The 27602-nt window shown below is 44.2% G+C and overlaps 2 protein-coding genes across 3 annotated transcripts in view; one reads left to right on the top strand and one right to left on the bottom strand.

Moving 5' to 3' along the window:
* The window catches only part of PAK5 (p21 (RAC1) activated kinase 5), a 292039-nt gene extending 287380 nt beyond the window's left edge, over positions 1–4659 (top strand). For both annotated transcript variants that reach the window (XM_034641340.1, XM_034641341.1), the window contains 2 exons: positions 1611–1745; positions 3957–4659. In XM_034641340.1, coding sequence (XP_034497231.1) covers positions 1611–1745; positions 3957–4112 — 291 coding nt within the window. In that variant the 3' untranslated portion in view covers positions 4113–4659. The remainder of the gene's footprint in view (positions 1–1610; positions 1746–3956) is intronic.
* Positions 4660–12252: 7593 nt separating this feature from the next.
* Positions 12253–27536, bottom strand: LAMP5 (lysosomal associated membrane protein family member 5). Its single transcript, XM_034641390.1, has 6 exons — positions 27416–27536; positions 26700–26872; positions 26194–26325; positions 25964–26069; positions 24348–24536; positions 12253–13259 (listed from the first exon to the last, which is right to left on the bottom strand). The coding sequence occupies exons 1-6, from the start codon at positions 27477–27479 to the stop codon at positions 13081–13083; spliced, it is 843 nt and encodes a 280-aa protein (XP_034497281.1). The 5' UTR covers positions 27480–27536; the 3' UTR covers positions 12253–13080.
* Between the last annotated feature and the right edge of the window lie 66 nt (positions 27537–27602).

Genomic DNA, 27602 nt, shown 5'->3' with positions numbered 1-27602 from the left:
AGAGAAAATGACCACAGATAAGGTTGATGAAGCTTGACTCCATATTTGCCCCCCATTCACTAGACTTGTCACAGAGTAGGTTGTGGCAGGAAGGGGACTGGCCACCATTGAGGAAATTGACACAACATTGATCCAGATGCATTTATTGAGGTCCTAAACAGACACTGTGGGTGGGGGAGAATCACGCAAACTCTGACCCCACCCTCAGTGGCAGGCATACTCCAAACAAGGCAATGCAACTTGAAACATGGCCAGAAATGCACAGATGAGCAGATGTCATGACTCGAAGGATAGTGGGTCAGAGAAAGCTCTGCAAAATAGAGGTAATATTTGGCTGAGCAGTAATGTTTTCCCCTAGAAAAAATTATATATGAATATTATAGCGCATTTTAAAATAGGGCACAATTTCTGTTTCCCTTGGAAAAGAAACAATTGCTCGTAATCTGTTAAGGGATAATGTTTGGGTATGTGAAAATGAGCGGCCAGAAGGAGTGGAGGAAAAGCCTTCTAGAGAGGGAGTACTGTGAGCGAAGCCCTGAGGCACGCAAGTCTACACACACACAGCAGTAAGGAGCTTGTTCCGGCCGGGCACACAGCGTTTCCACACATTATGGTGCAGAAGGCGATTCTAAGAGAGGAGAAGCATGGAGAGGTGGCATGGACCAGTGAACTAAGGATATCGGCATAAGTGAAGGCGGACTCTGCTCTCTTTCCCTTGTTCGCTTGTCCTTGAATGAGTACTCGACTTGTCTGTCTCACTGTGGTCCCAAGAGCATAAATTCTCAGGGAAGATCACAGCAAGTGTTACAACAGGAATGCAGCTCACTGATAAGAGGTGTAATGAGGCTGGGATGGGGAAGCGGCTGTAACTGGGAATTGATAGCTCAGCTATGGTTTCTCATTGTCCTGACTTCCCATTCTGCACTCAGAAAGAATTGCTTGTCGTCTCTTCCTTTTCTTTTCTCTGTTCCCTGAAAATGGTTATATAAAGCAGGGTTTTGTGCATGCTGCTTCAAAATGATAAAATCCAAAGGAAAGAACCCCAATGTGGGGAAGGAAGAGCTATTTTTAAAAATCAAATTAGTAAAAGGATCAGCATATATCATGATGTGCAATGTAGCTTTTTACTGTTTGTTATGAATATGTCAGATGCCTTTTTTTTATGATTTAAATGCAACTGTCTTCTCTATGTTCATAACATAAAATTTGGGTGTTTTTGTCATCTGCCCTGATAGGTAACCACCAAAGTTAGCAGTAAAAATAAAAAAAAAAAATAGTTCTGAACTCCAGAATGTTAAGATATTCCTGTGTACCTAAATGGCAGACTCTTCACTGAAGTTGTCTTTAAAAAGCAAATGAATACACTCTATGTTAATTAAATTGAATTTAAATAAAATAAAAATAACAATTTTAAAAAAAAGCAAATTAAGACCATTAACAACAACTTGGTAACTTGGCACTTCAGTCTGTAAATCTGTGCTGTAAGTTTTGAAAGTTTACAAATACCACCTAAATTATAAATGGGTATGAATCTGTTGGGTCTCCTGGATACATCCAACATTTCAGAATATTCTCCTTGCCTGAGATAACCATTGGATTGTGCCTAACAGGTGGACATCTGGTCCCTTGGGATCATGGTGATAGAAATGATCGATGGCGAACCCCCCTACTTCAACGAGCCTCCCCTCCAGGCCATGCGGAGGATTCGGGACAGTTTACCTCCAAGAGTGAAAGACCTACACAAGGTGAGAAGCGGCATCTGTTGCTGAAGTTTAAAATCATTCTTAGATTTTTTTTTTCGGTCTCTCTGTAGCTTTAAAGACTGACATAGCATATCCAGGAGTAGATCGTGGCTTTTGGGGCATGGAGCTTGGAATTAGAATCACTTGGATTCAAATCTCTACTCTTCCTTTTCACTCAGTGGGCAAAGGATTCAGCCTTTCCATCTCTGGAGTTTGTCTGTAAAATGGGATACAGTTGGCTCCTCTGTTGTAAGGTTGGCTAGAAGTGTAAATGAGGCACTCCATGAGAACTCCCTCGCTGAGGACCTGTGACATACTGGGGACTGTTCTAATTACCGGGGATATTGCAGCACAAGACCTGAGATTTCCTGACTCTCATGGAGCTTGTGTTTTAGTTGGGAAGGCAGATGGTAAACTAGAAACAAGCAGATAAAATAATTTCAGAAGAGTGGTATGTGCTATGAAGCAAACACTGTAATGCAGTGGAGTCTGCAGGAGGAGGGAGTGGGAGCTTGTTTAGGTTGAAGGTTGAAAGAAGCCCTTTCTGGGGACAGATCATCTGAATTGTGAATATGAATAGAAGGAAGGAGCAAGATATGCAAAGATCCAGGAGAAGAGTTTCTGAGGCAGAGGGAACAACAGGCGCAAAGGCCCTGTGCCAAGATGGAAGGCTTCTGTGGCTGAGTAAAGTGAGCCAGGGGAAAGGGTAAGACATGTCAGGGAGGGGAGCAGGGGCCAGATCGTATAGGGCAATGAAGGGCATGGCTAAGAGACCAAGTACCATCTTCCCTGTTTTCTAAGGATTGCCAAGTAGGATCAAGCTCAGAAAAATAATGATGTTGAGTCAAAGAACCACCAGTCTGGGAACTGCCAGTGGGGGTGGAGGGAAAGGGCCTGTTGGGAGGGAGTGGCCATTTCCACAGGATCATATAAACATTGACCCCACACATGCCTCCCCACCCCTCCCCTCTGCCTCATGGAGGAATTGAGGCTGCCTTTTAGGGGAGAATTACCCTCTCCCCTCACCCCCAAAACTTAGAGAAGAGCCCTAGTAGAATTACCCCTATAGTTATGTGAACTTGTAGAAAAAGAGGAGACTGCTTGAAATGAACAGGAGTTTAAAAGGTTACTGCATTGGACTAAGTTTAAGTAATCAAAAGTGGCTAAAATAGCATGGTATCAAAATGGTCCCACATGCAATGGAAATGGCGTGATGTTCTTCCGAGTCACACACAAGAGCAGCCTTAATCCTAACGGTCAGAAACTAGACACCGCCCAAAGTTGTTTTCCAAATGGATAAATAATATGTGGTATAATTTAACAGTGAATACTATACAACAATGACAAGGTTAAATAAAGCTTTTATGGGACACCTCAGGGATGAATCCCACAGACACAATGTTGAGTGAAAGAAACCAGACAGAGAAGAGCTGACAGTATTATATAACTCCATTTCTTTAAAGGACAAAAGAGGCAAAATTAATACTAGAAGTCAGAAGAGTGGTGACCCTTTGCAGGGAGATGAGTATTAACAGGAAGGGGGCCCAAGGTAGCCCCCTGGAGTTGTAGAAATGTTCTGTATTGTGATGAGGCTGGAGAGTAAATAGGTAGATATATCCACACACTACTGTAAGACATACACTTAACACTTATACATTTGAATGTATGTAAGATACACTTCAAAAAGTAAGTTACAAGAAATTACAGGAAAACATACTATCTCTGTCAGATATCCTTCCAGAACCCTGTTTGTTTTCAAGAAGGGGAAGTCCACAAAGCCTAGATGGTTGTGATTGTTAGAAAAATAAAACTATTCCATGTTTGTACCACACTTCATCAGATAGGTGTGACCCGTGCCTATAAATAGTAAGCACTCCATAATATTATTATTCCTATTATTATTTAATTTAGCAAATTGATTGTCACGTTTCATTGCCTAAAGGCAATTCATGCTTTATTATTTCAAACCTGAAGAAGACAAAGCAGCACTCGCTTCAGCAACACATGTACTGAAGAAGGTAAAGAAAACAGCATATGTTAATAAAGGCAGTACCTACTTATGCTTCCGTAACTTCTCTCTTCTCAAGCTGACTTTCTAGAATTTGATGTCATTTGATAGAATGACTTAACTGGGAAGTGGCTGGGAAACCACTTTAGGGGAACTGGGTTGGGTTTCTGTGTTAGTCCTCAGGATGGGATCTTGTGTTCTCACAGGTTTCTTCAGTGCTCCGGGGATTCCTAGACCTGATGCTGGTGAGGGAACCCTCCCAAAGAGCCACAGCCCAGGAACTCCTTGGACATCCATTCCTGAAACTGGCAGGTCCACCATCTTGCATCGTTCCCCTTATGAGACAATACAGACATCACTGAGCAGAGGATTCAAATAGGTGGAAGAGCTAGATGAGGACATGAGAATAATTCAGGAGAACATGAGGAACATGAAAAAGGCCTGTGTACTTGAACCAGCTGATCGGTGGGACAATGTGATGACAGGCAGGGTTCAACAGACCAGGGCATCTTCTTGTGTCTTAAAACAGGCATCTCTCCACTGACAGCTGGTGTGGTCATTTGGAACACGGCTTTAATAAGTCATTATTATATTTTTCAGCCCTTCATCCAGCAAATCAGAAGGACTCAGTACAAACTCCGTTACGGCATATCCTAGCCACATGCAGGGTAACGCATAGGATTTTCTATATTGAAAGAATACTTTTCTGGCAAAAAAAAAAAAAAGAAAAAAAAAGAAAGGAAAACAAAAGCACTTTTTTCTTAATGGTAGCAGTGTAATGTATTTTGCAATGAATTTGTAATTTTTCTGTACGATAGTTTTGATAATTTATAGTACTTTGATGTCACGTAGCCATAGTATCAGTTGAAGTAATACTTGTTTATTAGCAAGAGTTTGAACAAAGCCTTTCCTACTTTTTTATCCCTTTCAGAGAACCAACGATTCTTTAGGAACTTTGAATACTGAATGACTCTCAATCACCGTCAGCTTTAGTAGAATATCTTTCTTATCTTAACAAGTGTCTTATGTGATGGAGGAAGAGTTAAGAGTGATGGTGATGGAGGTGCACATTTCATTTATCCAACCAAAAATAACAAAATTCGGGCCCCGGTAGGCCACCAAGCCACTCCTTGGGATAAAGCTAAATCTTTGGAAAAATCAATTTTTCCTTCAAGGCTATTAATCGCAGACCAGTGTTTGCACAGCAGGGTGTTTCCCGTCGTGCCCTCTCTCCAGTGGGTGCCATGTCCCCGTGTGGCCACATTTCCCGCCAAGGGAACAATTTTCAGCTCTAGGATCATTGGACTCAGTTCCCCAAATTGAATGTTGAAGGAAGACTGTGAGAATTCCAGTCTCACCATGGGAAAGGAGAGAGAACAGGGCAAGATGTTTGGTTTTGTTTGTCACTGTTTCGAAAACTCTGTATGCTAGCACACCAAACTCTTGTCTGTATTTACCTTCGTACCACAGTATTAATTGCTATTGTTCCTGTATCGTGCTGGAAGTCAGGACCGACTCTAGAGGATGAATTAGGAAAGGGGTATTTTTACCAGGTGTGTGTTCTGACTTCAGTTGTGACCCTGTTATAATGTGTTTCGACATAGGGGAGTTGTGCTGCTGACTAGATCTTCTTGAATGTTGATAAAAATGAATGACTACTACAATACATTTTGTGTTGCTTGTTGGATGAATTTGCATGTTAACTGTAGGCCAATATAGATTCGCCTTTAAAAACTCTGGAAGAGCTACCCAGTCATCATTAGTTTCTATTAATTATGCATCAGAAAAAAAAAAAAGCCATTTGTTACCAAACTGGAAAACCAGAGGCTTGTCTTAATGACTTCAACATGCTGTAACAAATAGGAATTTAAATTTGTGAAAATGCTCTGGTTGCTCTAAGCATAATTAAGAATTTTTGTAATTAATAGGTTGTTAATTATTTATTATAGCTAAAAAGGAAAAAAAAAAGGCATAAAATGACCTTCTACAGATTAGATTTTTCAGTTTTACCCCCAAACTGGAAATGTCTCACCATGAATAGGATCTATAATTTTGTTTCATAAAACAAATCAATGTTTTATGTAAAATATTAAAATATTAATATAAATATGTATGAATAAAAATCTAAATCCAGAAAATGGCCGTCCTAAAAGTTCATGGAACAGATTGTATTAATTAAACCAGGACTATGTAGAAGTAGAAAGAAAAAGAAAATCTTTTTTTAAGCAGAACAAATATTAAAAAACATTGCAGAAAATTGTGGATTTTGGATTCCAAACATTTTCAACAGTGTAATGAAATTTTTCTGTGATTTTCTTATCACTGGGTATTTTATAAATATTCATTGAGTTTACCAAAAGTTACTGTAGCTTAAAAGGTTTTGTGAGCACTAACTATTGGCAGAAACTGCACTTACAAATAAAATTAAATGTTTGCCTTTTCCCCCATCGTGTTATTAGAAAATCCAATGATTTCCTGAATTTGTTTTCTTGAGTAACCAAGAATGCTTTCCTTATGATCTTGGGGAATGCAAATGAGTTAGAATAAAGTTAGATGTAACATCATGATGACATAAACCAAAGATAAATATTCCCATCCCCAGAGGTCACAAACAGTGGAAGACTGTGGTAAAGATACCACAACTGAGAAAAAAAATTACTAAATTCTGGAAGGCCACACGCAAGGAAAGCCAGGTTCATGACTAAAGTCTCCCACTCCACTTCCCTGTTTCAAAGATGCTCAACTGATCTGAAGCCTTTTCCCAACAAAAGACATGAAGAGGAGATTATTCTAGATTAAAGTAGGTGTAGTGAAGGCTCTCTAGTAGACTAGAAGACAGTGTTGGGTGCCTCCTCTTCTTTGGGGGACCAGGGAGGCATTAACACTTAGCCCATGATGTTGAGAGGAACACTTGTATATAGAGTTCATTGCTTGGGGCGCCTGGGTGACTCAGTCAGTTAAGAATCCAATTCTTGATTTCAGCTCAGGTCATGATCTCAGGGTCATGGGATCAAGCCCCATGTTGGGCTCTGTGCTCAACGCAGAGTCTGCTTGAGATTCTCCCCTTCTCCCTCTGCCCCTCCGCCTGCTCGCTCTTTCTTTCTCTCTTTCCTCCTGAAAGATAAATAAATAAATAAATAAAATCTTTCTTTTTTAAAAAAAAGAGTTCATTTCTTAACCTGGAAATTTTAGAAGGTGGAAACCCTCAGGAAATAGCCGGAGGTAGCAGGCTGAGAAAGGATGTAGTATGTGTTCCAGGGAAGAGAAAGATGGAAGCATCCTCCTCCAGGCAGGAAGCCATTGCAGGACATGGAAGACACCAGGTCCCTTTGTCTGTGATGGGCCATGGAGAGGGAAAAGGGAACATGTCAAACCACTTTAGCCAAGTAATGAGATGCTTAACTTGGAGCGTGCATTGGAGGTATGCATCACAGGGGGAACTACAGGGAGATAAGGCAACTTTTCTGCAGGGGAAAGGGGTCAAGGAAGAGCTGAACCTTACTCTAAAATCTACATGGACCATCTACATGAAGACCACCCGCGATAGCGGCTGTGGTCTTAGGCTGATTCAAATGACTTTCAGGCATCTCCCCTTCGTCCAATAGCATCTCCGAAGCAGCTGACTGCAGCCAGCTGTTTACTGGAACCTCCCTTCCAGGCTGCTCCCCATAGATTTGGGCCATGTGTTAGTGTAAGACCACCATGGTTTGGGGGAAGGATCTAGAAGAAAGAAAAGGAGAACAAAAATGCATACCGTGCATTCTCCTGCCACCACCTATCTACGGCTATCTCTTTCTCTGATACAAGTTTAACCCAAGCAAAAGAGAGGGAAGTTATTTTGAATTAAAATGAGATTGATTTTTTTAAAGTGGATTAGACAGATGGAATCAGGTTATGGCTGTATCCCCATTACCCACTGGGAAGAACACACTCAGTAGCAATTACTGAAAAAATAAAATCATTCCATGAAGTTAACAACTCAATGAGTTCAGATTCTTTGGTCAAACCAGTCAAATGAATAGCACTGTGTCATCAAAGAAACAGTAATGAGATTCCAGGCAGAGGAAAAAATCGATTCAGTCTGAAGCAGGTACATAATGTACAAGCAGGAGCAGTTCTTGAAAGTGACATGATGTAGCACAAATCCAAATTGTTCGGGAAGTCGGTCAACTTGAGCCTTCGCATGTGTGCATCTTCAGTTGTATTTCCAGGTCAAATAAATATATTACCTTAGTGTGGGTTCTTCCAAAAGGAGAGCCTAAGACAGATACTTAGATATAAGTACTTTATTTGGCAGATGATCCCAGGAAGCTCACTCAACATGGCAGTGTGGAGACATGAGATGAAGAAGGGAGAGAAGTTTTTTCTTAAAAAAGCGTTTTTTAATGAATGGCTTACCACTGTGGGTAACTGGAGCTCAGTCCCACTGAAGACCTTCTGGGAAAGACACTGTAGAATTGTCCTTTTGGGGGTGAAGATGCTCGGGTATTTATCCACTGTCTCCTACGCCTCATTGGCTGAGTTGCTCCAAGGACATCAACTATTACTAGTATTTTGCCCTGTATATGGACAAAGTTTGTTCCCTTTGACAAAGAGAGAGAGGCATGGGAAGCTTGTACAGGAACTGTCAGCAAGTGGCCTCCAAGAAGGGTCAAGGAAATATGGTTGAGACCCTGACAACATCTATGTAAATAGATCTAATGAAGGACAAAAAGAGGCATTGAGAAACTCTATGGGTTGCCGATTTCTGGATCAAAATACACTATTTTAAAAACAAAGGAACTCCTTATCCTGCAAGGTTTACCCACGTAGCAAATGCTTTGGTAAGTATGCCTCCTCATTGTCAGCATTTGAAAATATTTAAAGATGGAAGAGACTCCAAGATCTTACATGATCCATCTTAACTGAGCTAACCAAGGCTCCCAAAGTTAGGCAAAGTCAGTACATGAATCGTACTACCTGAATAACACACACACACACACACACACACACACACACTTCACTTCTGTGAGGGCAGGGATTTTTTTTTACCTATTTTGTTCACTGATGTGTCCTCAGCTCCCAGACCAAGGTCCAGAAAACCCATGGTCAGTCAGTGCTAACAAATAGTTGTTATCTCATTGTCCTGTGAGTCTTTGTGAATCCTACCCCAGCAGACAACCTGACAAGTTCAGTCACTTTTTCTTTTTTTGAGATAATTGACATATTAGTTTCAGGTATATAATATGATTTGCTATATGTTGTGAAATGGTAAGTCTGGTTAACATCTATCAATACACATAGTTACAATTTTTTCCTTATGAAAACTTTGAAGATTTATGCTTAGCAACTTTCAAATATATAATACAGTATGATTAATCATAGTCCCCATGCTGTACATTATCTTTTAGGACTTATTTATTTTATAAAAATAAAAAAGTTTGTACCTTTTGACCCCTTCATCCATTTCACCCACCCCCTAACCTCTGCCTCACAACCATCAATCTGTCCTCTGTGTCTACCAACTTGGGTTGGTTTTTTTTTTTTTAACTCCACATATAAGTGAGTATTTGTCTTTGTCTGATGTATTTCACTAAGCATAATGCCCTCAAGGTCCATCCATGTTGTCTCAAAGGGCAGGTTTTTTCCCATCCCAGTCCATGGACTCTGATAATCTCCCCCACCCCTGCAAATTAACACCCCCCATCCTGAGTGGTTTACTGGGCTGTTGAGGGGTGAGTGGAGTCCCTGCATAGAAACATACTCTGAATTCACAATAAACTGGCGTGGAAAACTGTGGATGCCAGGTTAAAAATCCCTGCATGTCCCTTTGGATCTTTCCTGAACTTGGATGGCAGGTGAACTCTGAATGCACATGTTGACAACTGTGCTAGAAAACATGTCATTAATACTAGCTTTTATGGACCATTTCCAGGGTGCCAGGTATTGTGCTAGAGACTTAAATGTACTGTCATGAATCCTCAGATAACTCTGCAAGGATTGGGGAGTAAGCTTCATTTTCAGATTCGAGAGCACAGAGAAGCCTGATAATGTGCCTAACGTTGCAGGTAGGCTGGGAATAGTAGTAACTAAAGATCCTAGGTCTCACCGGAGAGATCCCCTGTCAGTCTGGGATGATGCTCTAGAACTGATATTTTCTTTTTGTTTATTTTTTTTAAAGATTTTATTGATTTATTTGAGAGAGAGACAGAGCACAAGCTGGGGGAGGGGCAGCAGAAGAGGGACAAAATCACACTCTACCCCCGCTGAGCAGGGATCCTTAAGCGGCGCTCCATCCCAGGACCCTGAGATCATGACCTGAGCTGAAGTCAGATGCTTAACCCACTGAGCCACCAGGGTAGGTGCCCCCAGAGCTGACGTTTTCCAATGGCCCCCTGGGATGACTTTGATGCATGCTGCTTGCCAACTGTGCTTGGAGACACGCTGATTTAAAGCTGCATCTGCCTGGTTCTGCTCACTCAGGTGTCTATTCCAGGGAAGTGTTTGTGCCTAGTGCCAGCTTGGGCCACCTCCCCACGGAAACACCCCCTGGTGGGCACACAGCACACTGCTGGTCTCTCCTACCCCCCCTCAACCCATTTCTCCATTTGTGTTTCTCTGCTGTCTCCCACACCTACTCATCTTTGCCAAGTCTTTGTTAACAAAAAGATTGGACAATTGGTAAGAAGAGAGTAGTTACAGTTTAGAGGGCTTTCTCAGGCTGGAGAACAGAGTCTCCCTACCCCCTGAGGCGGCTTCACTGGGAGCTATTTCCTGAGAATGGGAGAATCTTGCAAAGAAAGGCTCTCAGAATTTAAATTACACTCACCCTTCCCCCCCTCCCCAAAGATATCTGCATATGGTTCATCTGGCCTGGCTTTTCCAGACTAGCAACCAGACCCAGCATCCTTTTGTGCTCGGAGGCATTTGTAAAAAAGAAAATGACAGTTAAGGGGGTAATTGAGCATCTGTGGTTTGTCTGTTTGTTTTCTCTCTCCTTTCTGAGCTTGAGAAGCAATGCGCAGACATAAGCCACCATCTCAAGCTTGCTCCAGGCACAGGGGCAGCCGTGAAATGCAGGACAGTGGGAATGGCCATGACAGGAGCCCAGGCTGACACCTGGGGCTGAGTCAGTCCCTCTGGATGCCTTGGGCCCTCCACCCAGAGACCACTGCACCTGTCCTGACCACAAGGCTCCCCTTTATTCTGCTTAGTTGATAAGATAAAGGCAGGACTGAGAGAAATGAGGCGAGGTTCAAAGAAATTAGGCTGAGCTAGAGACCTAATTTTAAGACAACCAGATAAAGATGCTGGATTAATAGCAATAATAGTCATGGTAACGTAGCTTTATATACAGACTGCATATCTCAAGGGGAAAAACCACTGGAATTTGTGAATTAAGAAAGTTGGATTCTGGAAAGATTTAATCGATCTGCTTAACCACAGGGATGTGGCCACGTGACAACACTGGAAAAAGAGCCAGGGCCCTTGTTCTTTTTGGAATAACCTGTGGACCTGTCTGTCAGCCATACCCCGTAGACTCTAAGCGGCCAGTTTACTGCTGTGTACTCAGCACAGAGTCTGTACTCAGTAGGTGCTCAAAACCTGTTTGCTGAATAAATGAGTGGATGACAGTTTCAACACTAATCACGGGTCCTATGTTTTGTGAAAGTGAAATTTTTAAAAGATACAAATTTACCTTTGTAAAAGTAAATTAAGAAAATATGGAATATTCAGAAATACGAGTCAGGCCTAAATATTTTTTCTGAAGGCAAGGGTGACTCATCGATACACCTAAGTGTCCGTTTCTCCCCCAAATTTGTGGGTGGTTCCAAATACATAGGAAGTTGTAAAAAAATTACATGAGACACTAAAAAAGAAAGAGCTTGTCCAGTTCGGGACCTGGGGTGACCAGATGGCAGCTGATACTACGCGTCTCCTTTTCCTTGCGCAACGTGCACCTGTCTTCCTCCCTGGTACCAGGCAGACACTGAAGGGAGATCATGCAGGGAAAACGACTGACAGACTGACAGAGCAGCAGCACACAAACAGGGAACAGAGCAGCGATTGGCCGATACTTATCAAGATTTGCTGGGATAATGGACTTCTAAGGATGAGCGCTTTTCAACAGTTGAAGACTCAGGAAATTAAACTTATGTGTTGCCTCTCATATGATGGAGATCATCTGGGGGTGGGGAGATTCCCACTCTAACATCAGAGAAAAGGACTTCCCCTACCCTGACTCAGATTTTTCAGAAAAATGATTATTTAGAAAGTGAGTGAAATTCAAACTTGTACATTCCTCTAGGAAGTTTCAGCATATTCTATTTTACTTCAAACACAACACAACCTAGGCTCTCATGTTCTGAGAGCTTTTTAATCTGAAGTGAAATGCCAAACTCAAGACCAGGAAGCATCAGAAGCAATATTAGACCAGTCGTTCAAGAGGGGCCATTATTAAAACTATATTTGCCAAGATAAATCCATGTTTGTTTGTTTGCTTTACCTGGAAAAACCAACCTCCCTCTTTTGGCTTCCCTGCCCTTTCTTTGCTTTCCTCTTGCAGAAATGAAAGCCCATCTTCACCATTCCCCTCTCTTCTGGGTGCCAAAGAAACCATTTTAGTGTTGTTTTCTTGTTTCAAGAAAGCAGCCAAATGTTAGACAGTAGAGTGTTTTAATTCATTTTGAAAAACAAACTCACATGATTGATTCTCCAGGTCCCCTTACTTGGACCTGACATACTAGGAAGTCCAAACAACTCTGCATAGTTACATTAAACGGGTTCTGTGCTGCAAAGTCACTGGGTGCAGGTAGCAGTGAAACATTCCCAAGACAATCACTAGACATGCAGAATGCCAGCCAGAAGCATGGATCACTTTCAGGGGTCTTGCCGTAGGGAGCACGAGGCTGTGGTTTGTGTGCACTGACAACTGTATAAGGTAGGCCAAGGGAGCAAAGCACCCCCTACTTCTCTGAACCTAAAGGGGTGTCGTTCCAAAAGACGTGTCTTTCAATCCCTAAACGTCGGAGCCAGATACTCCTCTGAGTTGTATGTATTTCCTCCTTGGAGAGTCAAAGCCAAGCCACCACAAGCATGAAAGCTGGCTGACCCCTCCCTCCTCATTCCCCAGTGTGGAGAGAATATATGCCATTCACCCCAAGAATCCAAAAGAATCCCCCCCCAACCCTGGGTTTAAGCATGGACGCAGGCCAAGCAAGCCTTGGACACCCAGGCCTGTTGCATTGTAGCTATGTTGGTGTATCCCATGTACAAGGTGGAAAAGTGCTTTTGTTTCTCTACCTGACCCGGCTGGGGGAGGGGTCTCAGGGGCTGCCTGCCTAATGGTCCCTAGCCCATGTGCTTATATTGGGATCGATCCCTAGGGATCTGCACCTGGTTGGCCGTCATTTTGTGGTGGATGTGGTAAATCGCCAGTGTTACCACAATGACGAGGCCTAAGATGAGCCCCAAAATCAGGGGCAAGGTTTCCTCCAACTGCTCCCGCTCATCCACTGGACACTTATGCTCTGAAATGGGAAAGAAGAGGAGAGCAATCAGCTCCTGTCAAAATATTTTCAATCCTAAGTCCTCCTATCAAAACCAAGATCTTTTTTAGTTGGAAATGGAGGTGAAAAGATTTCTCAACGAACATTTGGGGAGACTCTTATTTAGAAATAATGTTTTCCGACCAACAATAAGGATGCACCACTTAATATTTCCGCACATTGTAAAATTGAAGTGCATCAATTAAATAGGGCAACACTCAGTCATTGGATTCCTGGCAGTTGGCAACAGAACATCCAAATGATTGATTTTAATTTTCAGTTTCAGCATTAAACACAACCACTGTCTTTTTTATTGTTGGTTTAGTTTTTCAACTTTGTATTGAAGTATGTGCACACGTAGAGAACTGCACACAGTATACATCTTCCAAAAGACTGAAAATATCAAGTGTTGGTAATAATATGGAGCCATTGGAACTCTTACATATGGTTGGTGGAAGATGGTACAACCACTTTGTAAAACTGTCCAGTAGCTTCTATTAAAGGGAAACGTACGCCTACTTTATAACCCAGCATTTCAATCCTAGATATTTACTCAAGAATAATGAATAAATCCCCCCCCCACTTCCCCTCTGGTCACCATCAGTTTGTTCTCTATAGTTAAGAGTCTGTTTTTGTTTGTTTGTTTCTCTTTTTTGTTCGTTTTATTTCTTAAATTCTAAATATGAGAGAAAATCATATGGTATTTGTCTTTCTCTGACTGACTTATTTCACTTAGCATCATAATTGTGGTTTACTTCCTTAAGAATTATTTTTTGTTGCCTTAGGAAAAAACCTGAACAGAACACATGACAGAAAGAGGTATATAAAAGGGAGTATTAAACTATGTACAAGACAGTGTAATAGCCCTATGCCTCCATTTTTTTAAATGATTTTTTATTATGTTAGTCACCATACAGTACATCCCCGGATTCCGATGTAAAGTTCGATGATTCATTAGTTGCGTATAACACCCAGTGCACCATACAATATGTGCCCTCCTTACTACCCATCACCGGTCTATCCCAATCCCCCACCCCCCTCCCCTCTGGGGCCCTCAGTTTATTTCTCATAGTCCACAGTCTCTCATGTTTCATTCCCCCTTCTGTATGCCTCCATTTTTACCAAGAACCTGAGAAAAAATTTTGGAGGAAACTGGGGGTCACATAGTTTGTACAGCGGAGCAGAACTGCATTCCTATAGGGGCGCCTGCTGTTTAAGCAGCTGACTCCCGATTTCGGCTCAGGTCATGATCTCAGGGAACTGGGATCAAGCCCCATGTTGAGCTCTGTGCTCAGTGGGGAGTCTGCCTGAGGATTTTCTCTCTCTCTCTCTCCCTCTGCCCCTCCCCCTGCTCTGTAAAATAAATAAATAAATCTTTAAAAAAAAAATGAAGAACGGCATTCCTAGAAATCAGGAGACATTTGCTCAGGCTCCTTGGGTCCTTGTGGGTAACTGGTGGTGTTTTCACCGAACTTCTGAGCCACAACTAGAGAAAACAGATTTTAGATATCTCTCCATAAAGACCAAGTTTTTAAGTCGGGGTGACCCAGTAAACATTTATTTAGCACCAACTGTGTGCCATGCTCCTCCAGAATCCATGTTGACGCAGTCCTTCCTCCCACCTCCCCTCAGACAAGCAGAAAGGAGGATGAGGCCAGAACCTCAGGAATCTTTTCTATTAAGTAGAACCTGGAAGATTGCAGGCAAACACACAGCTTTTTAAAGCTGTATACGTAACATGCTTGGTTTCTAAATTCACTGCCAGCTCTAAGAACAAAGATGATCTCATCTAATCCCCATGACAACCCTAGGAGATAAATACTGTTATTATACCCATTTTACTGATAAGTTAGAGTGAGGCTAAGTAATGTGCCCAGGGGAAATGAAGCCCCAACCTGAATTCCAGCAGCTTAACTCAACTGCACAGCTGGGTGGCACTTAGCAGACATGAGCTAGGGGGAGAGCTGGGGTCAGGTCAATAGCAGACCTGAGCTACTGGCATTTAAAGGCTACAGATTCACAAGGTGGGCAGGAAGGAGGGCTTCTGGGCCCAGTGGCTCTATGTACTGCTCACAGAAGTATATTCAGTTTCTGAAAATTCAGTGAGGTACATATTCATTACCAAGAGGTAGGAGGATACTTTCAGAGGGGATGGATGTATTGATTTTTCTGGATTGTAGTGGTGGCTTTGTAGGTGTATTCCTACGTCAATATTTATCATATTGTACACTTAAGTATGTGCAGTTTATTGTATTTCAATTATAAACTAAATAAAACTATTTAAAATAAATAAGCAAACATATACATACATACATACACTCCCCAACTGAAAAAAGCAGAGATTTTTTTTTTTTTTACAAAGACGATTTTTAAAAAGACATTTTGGCAAATTTAGGGAAATGTTAAGGACCCATTATTAGCACTAAACTGCACCTTTCTCTTTATTACAACCAGAAGACTAAAAAGAATTAGTAGGGGACTTTTCTTTTTCACTATTTAGTTCAATTCTAATAAGCCCCACGTTTGAGCATCAGCCTGCAGTCCAATATACCCATTTCCAGGAGAAATTCTGTTGTTACAAAGTGCACCAGAGACAGCTATGGGCCCAGAACTCAATACCTAGAAGGTTGGATTTTTTCCCCCTTGATACCACATTGCCTCTTTAAAGAGAAAAATGAGTAGAAATGGGGTTTCCTGGTGTAGGGATTTTGTTAACAACAAAGGCTATTTGTTTTCCTCACCGCATGCTGTTGCCTGTGTAACGTTAATGTAGATTGTGGGTTTTGCTCATTTTCCATGTGCTAGCCGCAAACTTACACACAGATATTCATAACACACCCCTTCCAAGCACATCAGAGTTTATGCTAAGGAGGTCAATTTGGGAAAGCCCCTAGGTCACCTAAGGATAGGGGCTGGTTGCCTGGTAACCTTATGATCAGAGGGTTGGAACTTTCAGCCCCACCCCTTGATCTCCAGGGAGGAGAAAGTGGCTGGAGATTGAGTTCAATTACCAATGGCCAAAGATTTAATCAGCCATGCCTATGTAAGGAAACCTTAATAAAAACCCCAAAGGATGGGATTCAGAGAGCTTCTGGTTGGTGAACACATGGAGATTTGGAGAGAGTGGTGGACTTGGAGAGAGCATGGAAATGCCACCCTCTTGCCCTATACATCTCCTACAACTAGCTGTTCCTGAGCTCTATCCTTTTAAAACCAACCAGTAATCTAGTGAGCCTCTCTAGAATTCAAGGAGAAGTTTCATGGAAACCTCCAAGAGCAAAGTGATCAGAAGCCTAGGTGACAACCTGGACTTGCAGTTGGTGTGTGAAGTGGAGATGGGGAGCAGTCTTGCAGGAAGGAGCCCCTAACCGGCGGGATTTGATGGTGTCTCTAGGGAGACAGTGTCAGCAGTAAGTTGAACTGTAGGACACCCAGCTGCTGTCAGAGAATTGCTTAGTGGTTGGGAAAAACACCCACGCATCAGAATTTGTACAGCCCAAAATATTATCTTTAAATGGGTAATAACTTTGGTATAGTTACAGGCGAATGACACCTCATATCCCACCCTTTAAGGAAGGCATAGGAAAAAAGTACAATGAATTCTGGCAAAAAAAAAAAATGTATACATATGGCTAAAATACCGCTGTGATTTACTTCTTTCTTGCTTTTTTTTTTTTTATCTTAATTCTAGTGTGGTTAACATACAGTGTTATATTGGTTTCAGGCATACACCAGAGTGACTCAACAATTCTATACATTACTAAGTGCTCATCGTGACAAGTGCACTCCTTAATCCCCGTCACCTAGTTCCCCCATCCTCCCCACACACCTCCCCTCTGGTCACCATCAGTTTGTTCTCTATAGTTAAGAGTCTGTTTTTGTTTGTTTGTTTCTCTTTTTTGTTCATTTGTTTTATTTCTTAAATTCCACATATGAGAGAAAATCATATGGTATTTGTCTTTCTCTGACTGACTTATTTCACTTAGCATCATAATTGTGGTTTACTTTCTTAAGAATTATTTTTTGTTGCCTTAGGATAAAACCTGACTAAACACACCACAGAAAGGGGTATATAAAGGGAGTATTAAACTATGTACATGTCAAAAATAATAATCATAGGAAAATAAGGGGATGTGAAAAATTATCATAAAAAATACTGAATCCTCATCTTCATCCACCCACATCCATTAAGTGGTCAAATAAGGGGGAATGAGTGAGTCTGCCATCCCTTATCCACCATTCCAAAATCCACAGAGCTCTGGAAATCCAAAGTACTCTGTATCACTCATTTGTCAGCAACACTTGATTTGAACTAATGTCAAGATGTTCATGATTTTCATTCTACTTAGCATGAAGAGTCATGTGTTTCTCTGCAGGGAACAGATATATTAATATATTTGATTACAGGACCTGCCTGGATTCTTCTGGACTCTTCCATAATAAGACAATACACCCTGTATTGTCTTCCTAAAGTCTAAAATATCCTAAAGTCTGAAACCCATCTATCCCCAAGGGTTTTAAATGAGAGACTGTGAGCCCATAGAAGTTCACACACTTCACTTTTGGGCGCAAGCTAGTGTTTTCAAACTCTGCCTCTGATCCAGAGGGGAAACGATGTTTTACATTTCAACTCGGAACATAGATATACACATATAACTAAAACCAAAGCTTCAAAAACAATACTTATCCTGACCTTGTACATCTAACACTTTCTCCATGCCAGTCTATTCTCTTTCACTTAAAACAGTGCTGGCCATGACCCATTAAGGCAGAAGGTGCCATCTTTTTTGTACCAGTAATGATGAAACCATCACCCTTTCTCAGAATCATGCTTACAAATGCAGAAAAATAAAATACATAGGATTACCAAGGAAATGGATCACACTGAAATTCAGCTATCACAATATCTTTAAATAAGTTGGGAGAAAGTAATATATGTACTTCTTTATTAGTACACATACTGGTTGGGTTGCAAAGTAATGAGAAGCATCACTGTCACTTTGCAAGATCAGCACCAAATACTGTGGATAAAAATATCTATGATTTCTGTTGGTGACAAGGTCACCACTATGAATCATTAATTAATATTACCACTAATACTACTATGAGTTATTATTTTCATTTATAACTGAAGGGAATATTAAAAATTAGAAATTGGTGAAAATAAAGATATAAAATTTTCCATTAAAATTCACACACTCCTGGAATACTATCCACAGACTCTGTGGACGCCAGGGTTAAGATCCTATGCAAGAAACAGACTATACAACCCACAGATTCTAAAACAAGGAAGACCCTAGATCTCTGCCTGGGAGAAGAACACCTGTTGGCTTAGCCCACACTGAATCTGGCTTTGGGTGCTCAGAGACCCCAACTCCCTGTTCACCTCCACAGGGCTTGGGGTCCCTCATGCCTCCGCCCTGGCTGGGCTCAGGGTTCTAGAATGGCATATGGCTGGAAAAGACAACAACCAGTCTAGTCTAGTCATTGGAAGGAACCAGAGGAAGACAGAACAGACAACAGAGGGCTAATCTGTTGCCAGTGGCCAAATAAGGTCCCCTCAACCACAAATCTAATGCCTCCGCTAAAATCCTGATGCATCTTAGGTTCTGTTTTTTAGTCCATGTTTTATTTTTTTGTTCATTTATTTGATGACCACCATTTTTTGTGTGTTTGATGGCTTGATGACCATCTCAATGTCATATTTAGTCCCAGAGGCCGACCAACTACAAGAACTCTTCATTGTACCCCAAATGGACAGCACTGAGATGGGCAGCGCGCAAAAAGGCAAGCTGCCTGCTTTCTGCTTTCTCAAGCTCTGTTAACACCACAGACCATGCCTGTTCTAGGAGAGGACAAGTCTTTTGCTGGCTGGGTTTCCTCCAAACTGCCCTTCCTCCAGGGCAGCTGGAGGGAGGGGCTTACCCCTCTTCCCACTTTCTCTGGACTAGCTCTAGACTCCTGTAACCTCATCAATTTATTTTGCATACTGAGAAACTGTTAGCATGAGTGGGCTTTGGAGACATTGGGCTGGAGACAAGCAGATCCTCTCACCAAGATGTAAGCACTAGCAATAAAAAAAAAAGATAATAAAAGCAATTATTGATAGATGCCACTGTGCACGATGCATATGGCATGAACAAGAAGAGTTGTACAAACTCCTTCTCACTGCCCTGTAAGCTGCACCATGGCAGGGAAAGTTCATATATCCCAGTCCCAGGTGTAACAGACCCAGACAGTGTCTTATTGCCTTGGCATTCTCCATTCCCACACATTCCAGCAGGTTTTGCCTACAAGGCAGGTTAGAAGTCTCAGAGAGTCAACGCCTCTCCCCTTCCCGAGCAGCCATCCATGGTGGTTGGGGGTTGGTGGGTAAATGCCATTTTTCCCACCTCTCAGGCCAGATAGACGGAGGTGGGCTCTACACTCCCAGAGATTCCAGCAGTGTGAGCCCCAGATGCCCATTGTGAAAACCTGCTCACTAATGCTCCTGTTACTGGTTGTCTTGCCTTCCTATCTCACCTCCCCAGCCCCCCCCACCAGTGCTTTCTAGAATCACCTCCTAAATAAACCACTTGCACTTACATGCTTGCATAGGATCTGCTCCTGGGGGAGCCCAGCCTGGACACCACGTCCCACACTGAATTCTACAACTGGCTAGCTGCACAGCCCCACACTAGGGCTCCACATCCCAGCCCTCGATACAGTTCTTAGCAGTGCTCATAACAGAATTATCTCCCCCTAGATGCTTACCCAGGAGATCCTGAGAAATAAGTACCCTGGGTGAACTGTTTCTGGGCTGGTAGATGCTAAGTACATCACAGATCTACACAACGCTCTGGATCAGCTAAGCTAAGCCTTCCTGCACTTGTGGTGTGGCAGCTAGCCATGGGGAGCTGCGCTGGGGGCTGGTGTACAGAGCAAGGTAAGGCACATTAATTTCCACTAAAACACAGATCTGGCTAAAATGCAGATCAGGTGACATCTCCCAATCATCCTGTTAGGAATACTAATAAAAAGCTCATGAATTCAGGGGAACTGACAACCTTTGTAAAGGCGTCTCCCGCGCTCACATGTTTATTATAGTTGCTCAGAGGGAGCAGCTGAAGCTCTGAGAGGCTAGGAGCACAGGGTCTGATACTCAAGGACGGGCTCTTGCCCCAGCCTACGCAGCCACCAGGAGGACAGACTTCACCAATAACCTCACTTCTCGGAGCCTCAGTTTCTCTGCGGTCATCTGGGATCTCAGTACTTTCTTACAGGTTGGTTGGTTTGCTTATTTTTCCCCTTGAGAACTGAAAAGGGACCAGCCTCTATGTGGCAGCTTTTTAAATGCCTGTTAAGCCTGAATCTTTAATAAAGGGGAACAGAGACACCCTCTGTGTCCCATTATGTTTCTTCTGTAATTATGCATACATATTCAAGCCATTAAAATTCTCAGGCTGATTTTTTGCCTATCAGTGATACAATCCTCATCCCGTCCCAGCCAGAAATGTCCCTGGGCGCTCAAAGGAACACCCTACACGGACTTCACTGTGGAAGGACACGTTCGTCCACCCAACCCGGAAGCAGGAGGTGCCTTGAACTGCAGGCTGGTCGTTGCTGTAAAGTGTGTGGGTTACAGAAATGAGCCAAAGTAGCCTCCGTGTATTGGCCCCTAGGTGGTTTATTTCTTCACTGCAGGCTGAGACCATTAGCTGGAAAGCCCGCCATGCCAAACTCAAATTTTTACACCTCCAGTTATTTAAAAACCAGCCCAAACAAGCACATCTTTAGCTATTTAGAGCCTGCCTGCTTTGCATACCAAACCTCCCCCAACAGCTGTTACCCATTGATAAGATAGGGCCTTACAGGTCTAAGGCCTCAGCTTCTGCCGCCCCTCAGAGCTCTCCGACCCAGACTCCTTACCATGCTGCTGAGCCATATCACCTAGACGCGTAAGCCCCCTCCCCCATACCCCTGTCCCCACCAGGATGTCCTTTGCCCTCCTCCCCTTCTGGATGGTGGTCCCCATAAGCCTCCCTCCGGGCAGTCTCATGCACTGAGCAGCTTCCCCCGTCATGCAGTCCTGACCAAGTACCACCAAATCAAGTTTGTGCGTTACTGCCTCTCAGGTCATATCTTTTCCTTGATCAGCTCAAGTTCCCTCAAACCCCCTAGTGTCCCACAGACCAGCAGCATCACCAGGGAGCTTGCTAGAAATGGAGCATCTTGGGCCCCGCCCCCAGACCTACTGAACCAGACGCTGTAGGTGAACGAGATCACCACAGCTGTGCACAGTGCAGCCGAAGGTCCATGTGCACGCTGCAGTTGGAGATGGGCAGGACTGAGAGACTTCAGCTGAGGATCAGCATAGTCCCGGAGCTCAAAACACAAAAGGGATTTACATGATAAAGACGTCAACCTCCATTCGAGCTGCTCTCAGCCCCGTGAGCATCCGGTAATCCATTTCACCTGTAATCCATTTCACCGACCCTTCCTTGCTTGTCTCAGAGTCTATTAAGCAGGCGGGTGTGAAACTTCAGACTGCCAGATGCCCCCTTACACAGGGAGTAAGTCCTGCATTGGAAACCCTTTGGCTGTAGGTCCTGCACACACCTGCCAACCACACGCACATACCCCTGCAGTGGCCATGCGGATATATGACCAGATACTGCGGCCTCCCCCACTCACGCATAGCCAACATGTCAGAGGCTCCTGAGCTTCTATTCTGGGAAAGGGGACGGGCAAGGGCCAAGTCCCAGAAAGGCACCCCAAAGAATCTTTTGGATTCCACCAAATCAAATAAAATGATCTCTTACAAAACACAGTGGGGGGCAGGTGCTGAGAGGCACAGATGGGAGGAGTGAGAAACAAAAGAGCCCCTGCCACACAAAGGCACAGGGATCCAGTGAGTGATTCTCAATGAGGCTTGCCTCCTCCCAGGAGCAGGAGCTGTGAGCCCCAGAGCACCCTACAGGAGGGGACATCCTAATAATTACCCAGAAAAGCCTGGGTGAGACAAGTACAATCGGCCCGGTGCTTAATATAGCTGCATTTAGAAAGTTCTTACAAACTCTCTAAGTCTACTCGGCAACTGGGCCCATCCAGGACCTGGAAGCGGATAAAAACTGTTTTTCAAACAAAAGATGCCCATTAAGTCCATGCCATGAACGTCACTGATGTTCAGGAAACTAGATCTGGCCTTTACTCAGTACTCCTTTACTCCCCCTTTGTATAGGATCCTACACAGCGATGAGATCTGGTTTCTCAGCTGGTAAATGACTTGAGCAATGGTGTGGAAATAACCGAGAATGAGTGAAAGTGAGGTTGGGGGAAGGACCTAGTAAAGGCAGCCCATCATAGCCCTAGTAACACCAACCAGTAAGGACGTGCCTAAGAACAGCTAACTGATTAAAAAAAACAAAGAGTAATTAGAGACTATGAAAAGTCCCCTTATAAACTCAAAAGCATCTATGGTAGGGACCCTGGGGACTGATTCCACACAGTCCAATATGTTCCTCGTGAATTCCTGGTCATCAGTAATCATAGCTCAATTACATTTAATTATAGTTAATATTTTCAGTTTCAGAAAGACACTGTTACATTTTATAAATACTTCCGTAATCAAACAGATTTCTAAAAAATGTTACAGTCTTGACACTTAGAGTTTAGTTTCAATTTTTCTGGAAGATCCATTAAAATGGAATAGCCCATTCTTCCTTAAGTAAGTGTTGCAATGATATAGTAAATATACTAACTTCTGTTTCATCTGGCATTCGAGCATTGGGAAGTCTCTGTTAATTTGTCCAGAGCTTCAGAATATCAATTCAGCCAAATTTCACTGGGCAGCTACAGTGTGCCAAACACTGTATTAGGTGCTAAAAATACAAGGATGAATAAAGAAGTCAGCTCTTCTGTCAAAGACTGTTTAAGAATGCTCAAATGGTCTTTAAATCACCCAGGGTGGAGTGGGATAGATTCTATTCAGTATAGTTTGAGTTGGGAGGGGAATTTTCTGAAAGCTGGATTCCCTGGGAAATGATTTAATGACTTGTGTATGACAAAGATGGGGATTCCCTGATATCCTGTATAATGGGGTAGTTGTATTCACCTGGGGGTCTCCAGCCCAAAGGAAGTTATCCATAAAGCAACCAGAATCTCTCCCCATTTCTTAACAACCTTCTCCAGATAAGAAAGAACAAATGAATTAAAAAATTCACTTACTCTACATTTGCCCAGTGTAAATTGGTGCTAGACTCAAATAAGGTGCAGAAACGTGGATTCCCCTTGTGCCCAACCTCTGGTGGGCTGCAGAGAACCCAGAGAATGTGGACATCCTGGATCTGCCCAGCTATAGGCTGCCTGACCCCTTTCAGAGACTAGCACAGACTGAGAAGAAGCCTCTCTCTATAGCCCAGAGGGAAAAGATCAGGGACCCTTGCTTCCCCAGAGCCTCAAGCGTGTCCCTCCCCACAAAGGTGGGTGCTGGAGGGAGGCAGGTCTTCAGGAGTCTCTCTGTGACCTGCGCATGTACACACACACACACACACACACACACACACACACACACCCCTACTACATTCTAGCCACACAAAAACAGACTCACAGTGGTAGAACCTAGAGCTGAAAGTGCCTGAAATAACATGAAGAAACTGAGGCTCGCAGAAGCAGAGGCCCTTCCGCAATCCATGGCTCCTTAGGTAAGTACTTGAGATTTTTAGCTGCTTTTTCATTGGGAAATTTGCATCAAAATTATATACAGGTTTTCAAATGGACCTTGTTACCTCTCTCTCCATCAAGGTTCCTCTTTGGCAAAGGAAGAGCAGAAAGGAAAGATGAAAAGATGAAGGGAGGGAGCGAGGAAGGGAAGTTGGGAGAAGGAAGAATGGAGTGAAGAAGGAGGGAAGAAGAAGGAGCCATTGAAGAAAGTTGATACTGTTCCTAAAATATTACAGGGAGAGGAAGTATCATGTCAGCTTAAAGAAAATACAAGTGGTAACAGCCAGGTCCCCTCTGCATCCACCCTGACATCAGCCTGCCCTGGGCTCCAGCTTTCTCCTCCTCCCACTGCGATCCCCGCCAACCTACCTTCACTGAAGACAAAATCAGAGATGATGTCAAAAGGCTGGATGTGGACCGCAGACAGAATCATGGTGACTGTCTTCTGTGGATCACTGGAGGCTAGTGAAATGGATTGCTGAGCTTGACACTCATAGGACTTCCCAGCTGGGGTGACCAAGGCAGAAAGGCGATGGGAGTTGGCCGTGTGCTTCCCAGCTGCAGCAAAGGGCCAGTGCAACCATTAGGACCCTCTTTCTGGCAGAATCCTAACCTCCTAATCTCACATGCCAGAGAGCTGGCTCCTGCCTCTCAGCTCCAGACACCCTTCTGATCCTCTGTGTTGCCTTGCTGGGGCTGGGGTTCTGCAAGTGGCATCAGGTGGTAACAAAGGACAAGTACACCCATTGTTTCATGAGAAGGGGCTCCTTAAACACTGATTTCAAATTTCTTGTCTGAAAGAGAGTGATACCTAAACATCCAACCTTTTTTTACTATATAAACCCTGACAATGGAGATTCCAAAGAAATAGTGACTTGATCTTCCACATTTCACTCTGGCCCACACAGAATAAAACACCTTCCTCAGCAAAGCAGGGCTGATTGCTGCTGCCCTGGGCAGGTGCCCTGGAACACATATATACTCCTTGGAGGTCTGCCCCCTTTTTCTCTTTTCCTGACACATGTTTATCGGGTTTTTTTCCCCACTCTTTTCCCTTTTTCTTTTTTTGGCAGGGGTGTGGGGAGGCATCTAACGTAATTGGGGGGGAGTATTCGAATATGGATCTTGATGAAAAGAAGAAAATGCTCTTTACTGCAATGATTAAAAGAGGTAGAAAGGGAGAAATGACATGAACATTCTTTCATGTGCTCAGTAAAAATCTTTTCCCAACATAGATGCCCAGGTGATGGAAGGCCTCATTAGGAGATGAGACAGTTTACTAAATAAACAAATAAGTTAGGTAAAAAATTAATTAAAGTGTAGTCTTTGATGGTGCCTGCACATGGGAACATTCTTATTTGGGGAATGGCTGTTGCTCTTGCCAGGATATTTTTGGAGGACCTGGGTGAGTTGTTGGAGTGATGGGCAGGAAAAGCTAATAAATTAGGACACGGTTCAGAATCCGCTCTGGGGTGGCTGCAGTCGATGACTGAAGATCAAGTGTGAGCCCTGGGGACATGAGCAGAAAGACAGTGAAGGCTATCAAATCCTGAGTGAAAAGGAGTCACACTGACCCTTACAAGTTTCCGCGCCTGAGAAGAAAAACCGGGGTGCAGGAAAAAAAAACACAGTTTTGCACTTCTCCGTGCTCGTTTGAAGGATAAATCTGAAGAGATCGTCCTGAAGCAGCCAGGAGAAGACAGGCCCTTCAGAGACGCCTCATCCAGGGTCAGGCTATGGGTGACAACGGGAGGACGTGTGGGCCTTAGGCCCGGGGTTCCTTGCGCATCTACAAGGCCTAAGGTCCAGGGGACGCACTGGTGTCCCCGCTTCCTCTACCTTGGCGAGAAAGCCCAGGGCGGACACGGCCTGGGAGTGCGGAGCCAGGATCGGATTCCATCAACTTCCGAATTTCTCCACGGCTGCGCTCTCGCAGTGGCCGCGGTCTCCCAGGCTCCCTCCCCAGCCCTGAGGCCTCTACTCACCACTGACCGCGTCTTTAAAATGGGTCTTCTCCGAGGAGTCGTAGACAAACTGGACCTTGCTCAACCTCCACGTCGCCTCGGGGCCCTTAGACGCGTTGTGACTTTCCTGCCGAGCGGGGGAGGCGCGCGTCACACGCCCCCGCGGCTTCTGGGTGAGGAAACCGAGGGGCGGCCCCCGCCCACACCCACCCGGAGGCAACACCGCCTCCGCGGGCCCCGCTCGGGGTTACCTTTACAAAGAGCATTTTGAGCGCATAAGCGCGATCCACCCAGAACACCTGCAGCTCCGACTCGTTGTGGCCACAGCGGCCCTTCACCTCAGCTCCCCGGGTCAGTGAGATATCGGCCTGTTCCGTGATCAGCTGGGAACACAGACGCCCCGCACCCCCTCAGCGAGCCCGGCCTCCGTGGGGGCTGTAAAGGGCAGCGCATCCAAACTCGGGGTTGCACGCCTGGGCGCTCCTTTGCGCGGGCGCTCCCAGGTCCGGAAACATGCGGTTAGATGCTCTACGTGCAGACCCGGCCGTTAGGGAAGCAGAGAAAGGGGGGTTACTTTCAAAGCAGGCAGGGAGAACGGAAGCCGTTACAAGCCGGAACCCCCATGCAGCATTCAGGAGCAGCCTGCAGGGGCGCAGAGGGGGAAGGAGGGCGACCCAGGTCTTCACGGGGCCTTGAGGGAGGGTGCCCTTCGCCCTTGGAGCCCTAGGAGCAAGCCGGGAGGGAAAAGGTTCCTTACATCGACATAATTGCTGGCCCACACATCATAAGGGACAATAAACTTGGCTGCGAACTCGGCCATGAGACACGTCGTCCCATTTTCCCGCACCACAAATATATCTTTTTCAGGGTTAGTGGAAAGGCCTGAGAGATTTTCCACTTCTTGTTCTGCCATGATTCGAGCCATTGTATCTGCAGAAAAACAAACCAAAAAAATCCTAACGGATCCGGCTCAGCAAGCCCACGCGTCGCGGGCACAAGTGTGGAGAGATCGTGTTCTGCGGGCTTTGGGGTGATAAAGTTCCTTGCCGGCTGCTGTGCGCTCTGGGAGCCGTTTCTCTAACCTAGCGCCGACAGTTTTGTTTTTTTTTTAAACTCCGCTGCTGTTAATTTATAACAAAAATAAAAATTTAAAAATGTGAAGCCTTACTATTTTGTAAGCCGACTGGCCTTTTTTCTTCATCCTAGGCTTTTAAACCAAATTTTCTTGCCAATGCTCTGACCCCACGAAGCAGACTTGCATAGCGTTGTGTCTGGGATGTGCCGTACAGGTGTGTGGCCCTCTGGGGAATTCCCGCCACTGGCGGGAAGGCCCTCCACCCCGCCCCCCAAAAAGAAAGAAAATAGCAAAACGTAGGGGCCACATTTTGACCTTAAGCTACTGGTTTTACTCTGCCGGTTCTATTCTCAGCAAATAGTGCACCCTGCCCTCGCGGTCGCCAGGACGCTACTCACGGAACAGCATCAGGAGAACTCGAAGTCTGTAGACCCCGGGAAAGGCTCTTCCTCTGAGATCCATTGCTCGCCGTGCAGCAAATGAGGCCAGATGTGCTGCTGCAGAGGCCGCCCGAGAGGGAATCCCTCAAAGTCGCCGCTGGAGTGAGCCGGGGTGAGCGAGGGGCGGGGGCACCGGGAGGGAGGA

Source organism: Ailuropoda melanoleuca, chromosome 13 (assembly GCF_002007445.2).
Source record: "Ailuropoda melanoleuca isolate Jingjing chromosome 13, ASM200744v2, whole genome shotgun sequence".
Lineage (NCBI taxonomy): Eukaryota > Metazoa > Chordata > Mammalia > Carnivora > Ursidae > Ailuropoda > Ailuropoda melanoleuca.
Note: the sequence above shows the minus strand (reverse complement) of the source record. Positions and strands in the feature narration are given on the sequence as shown.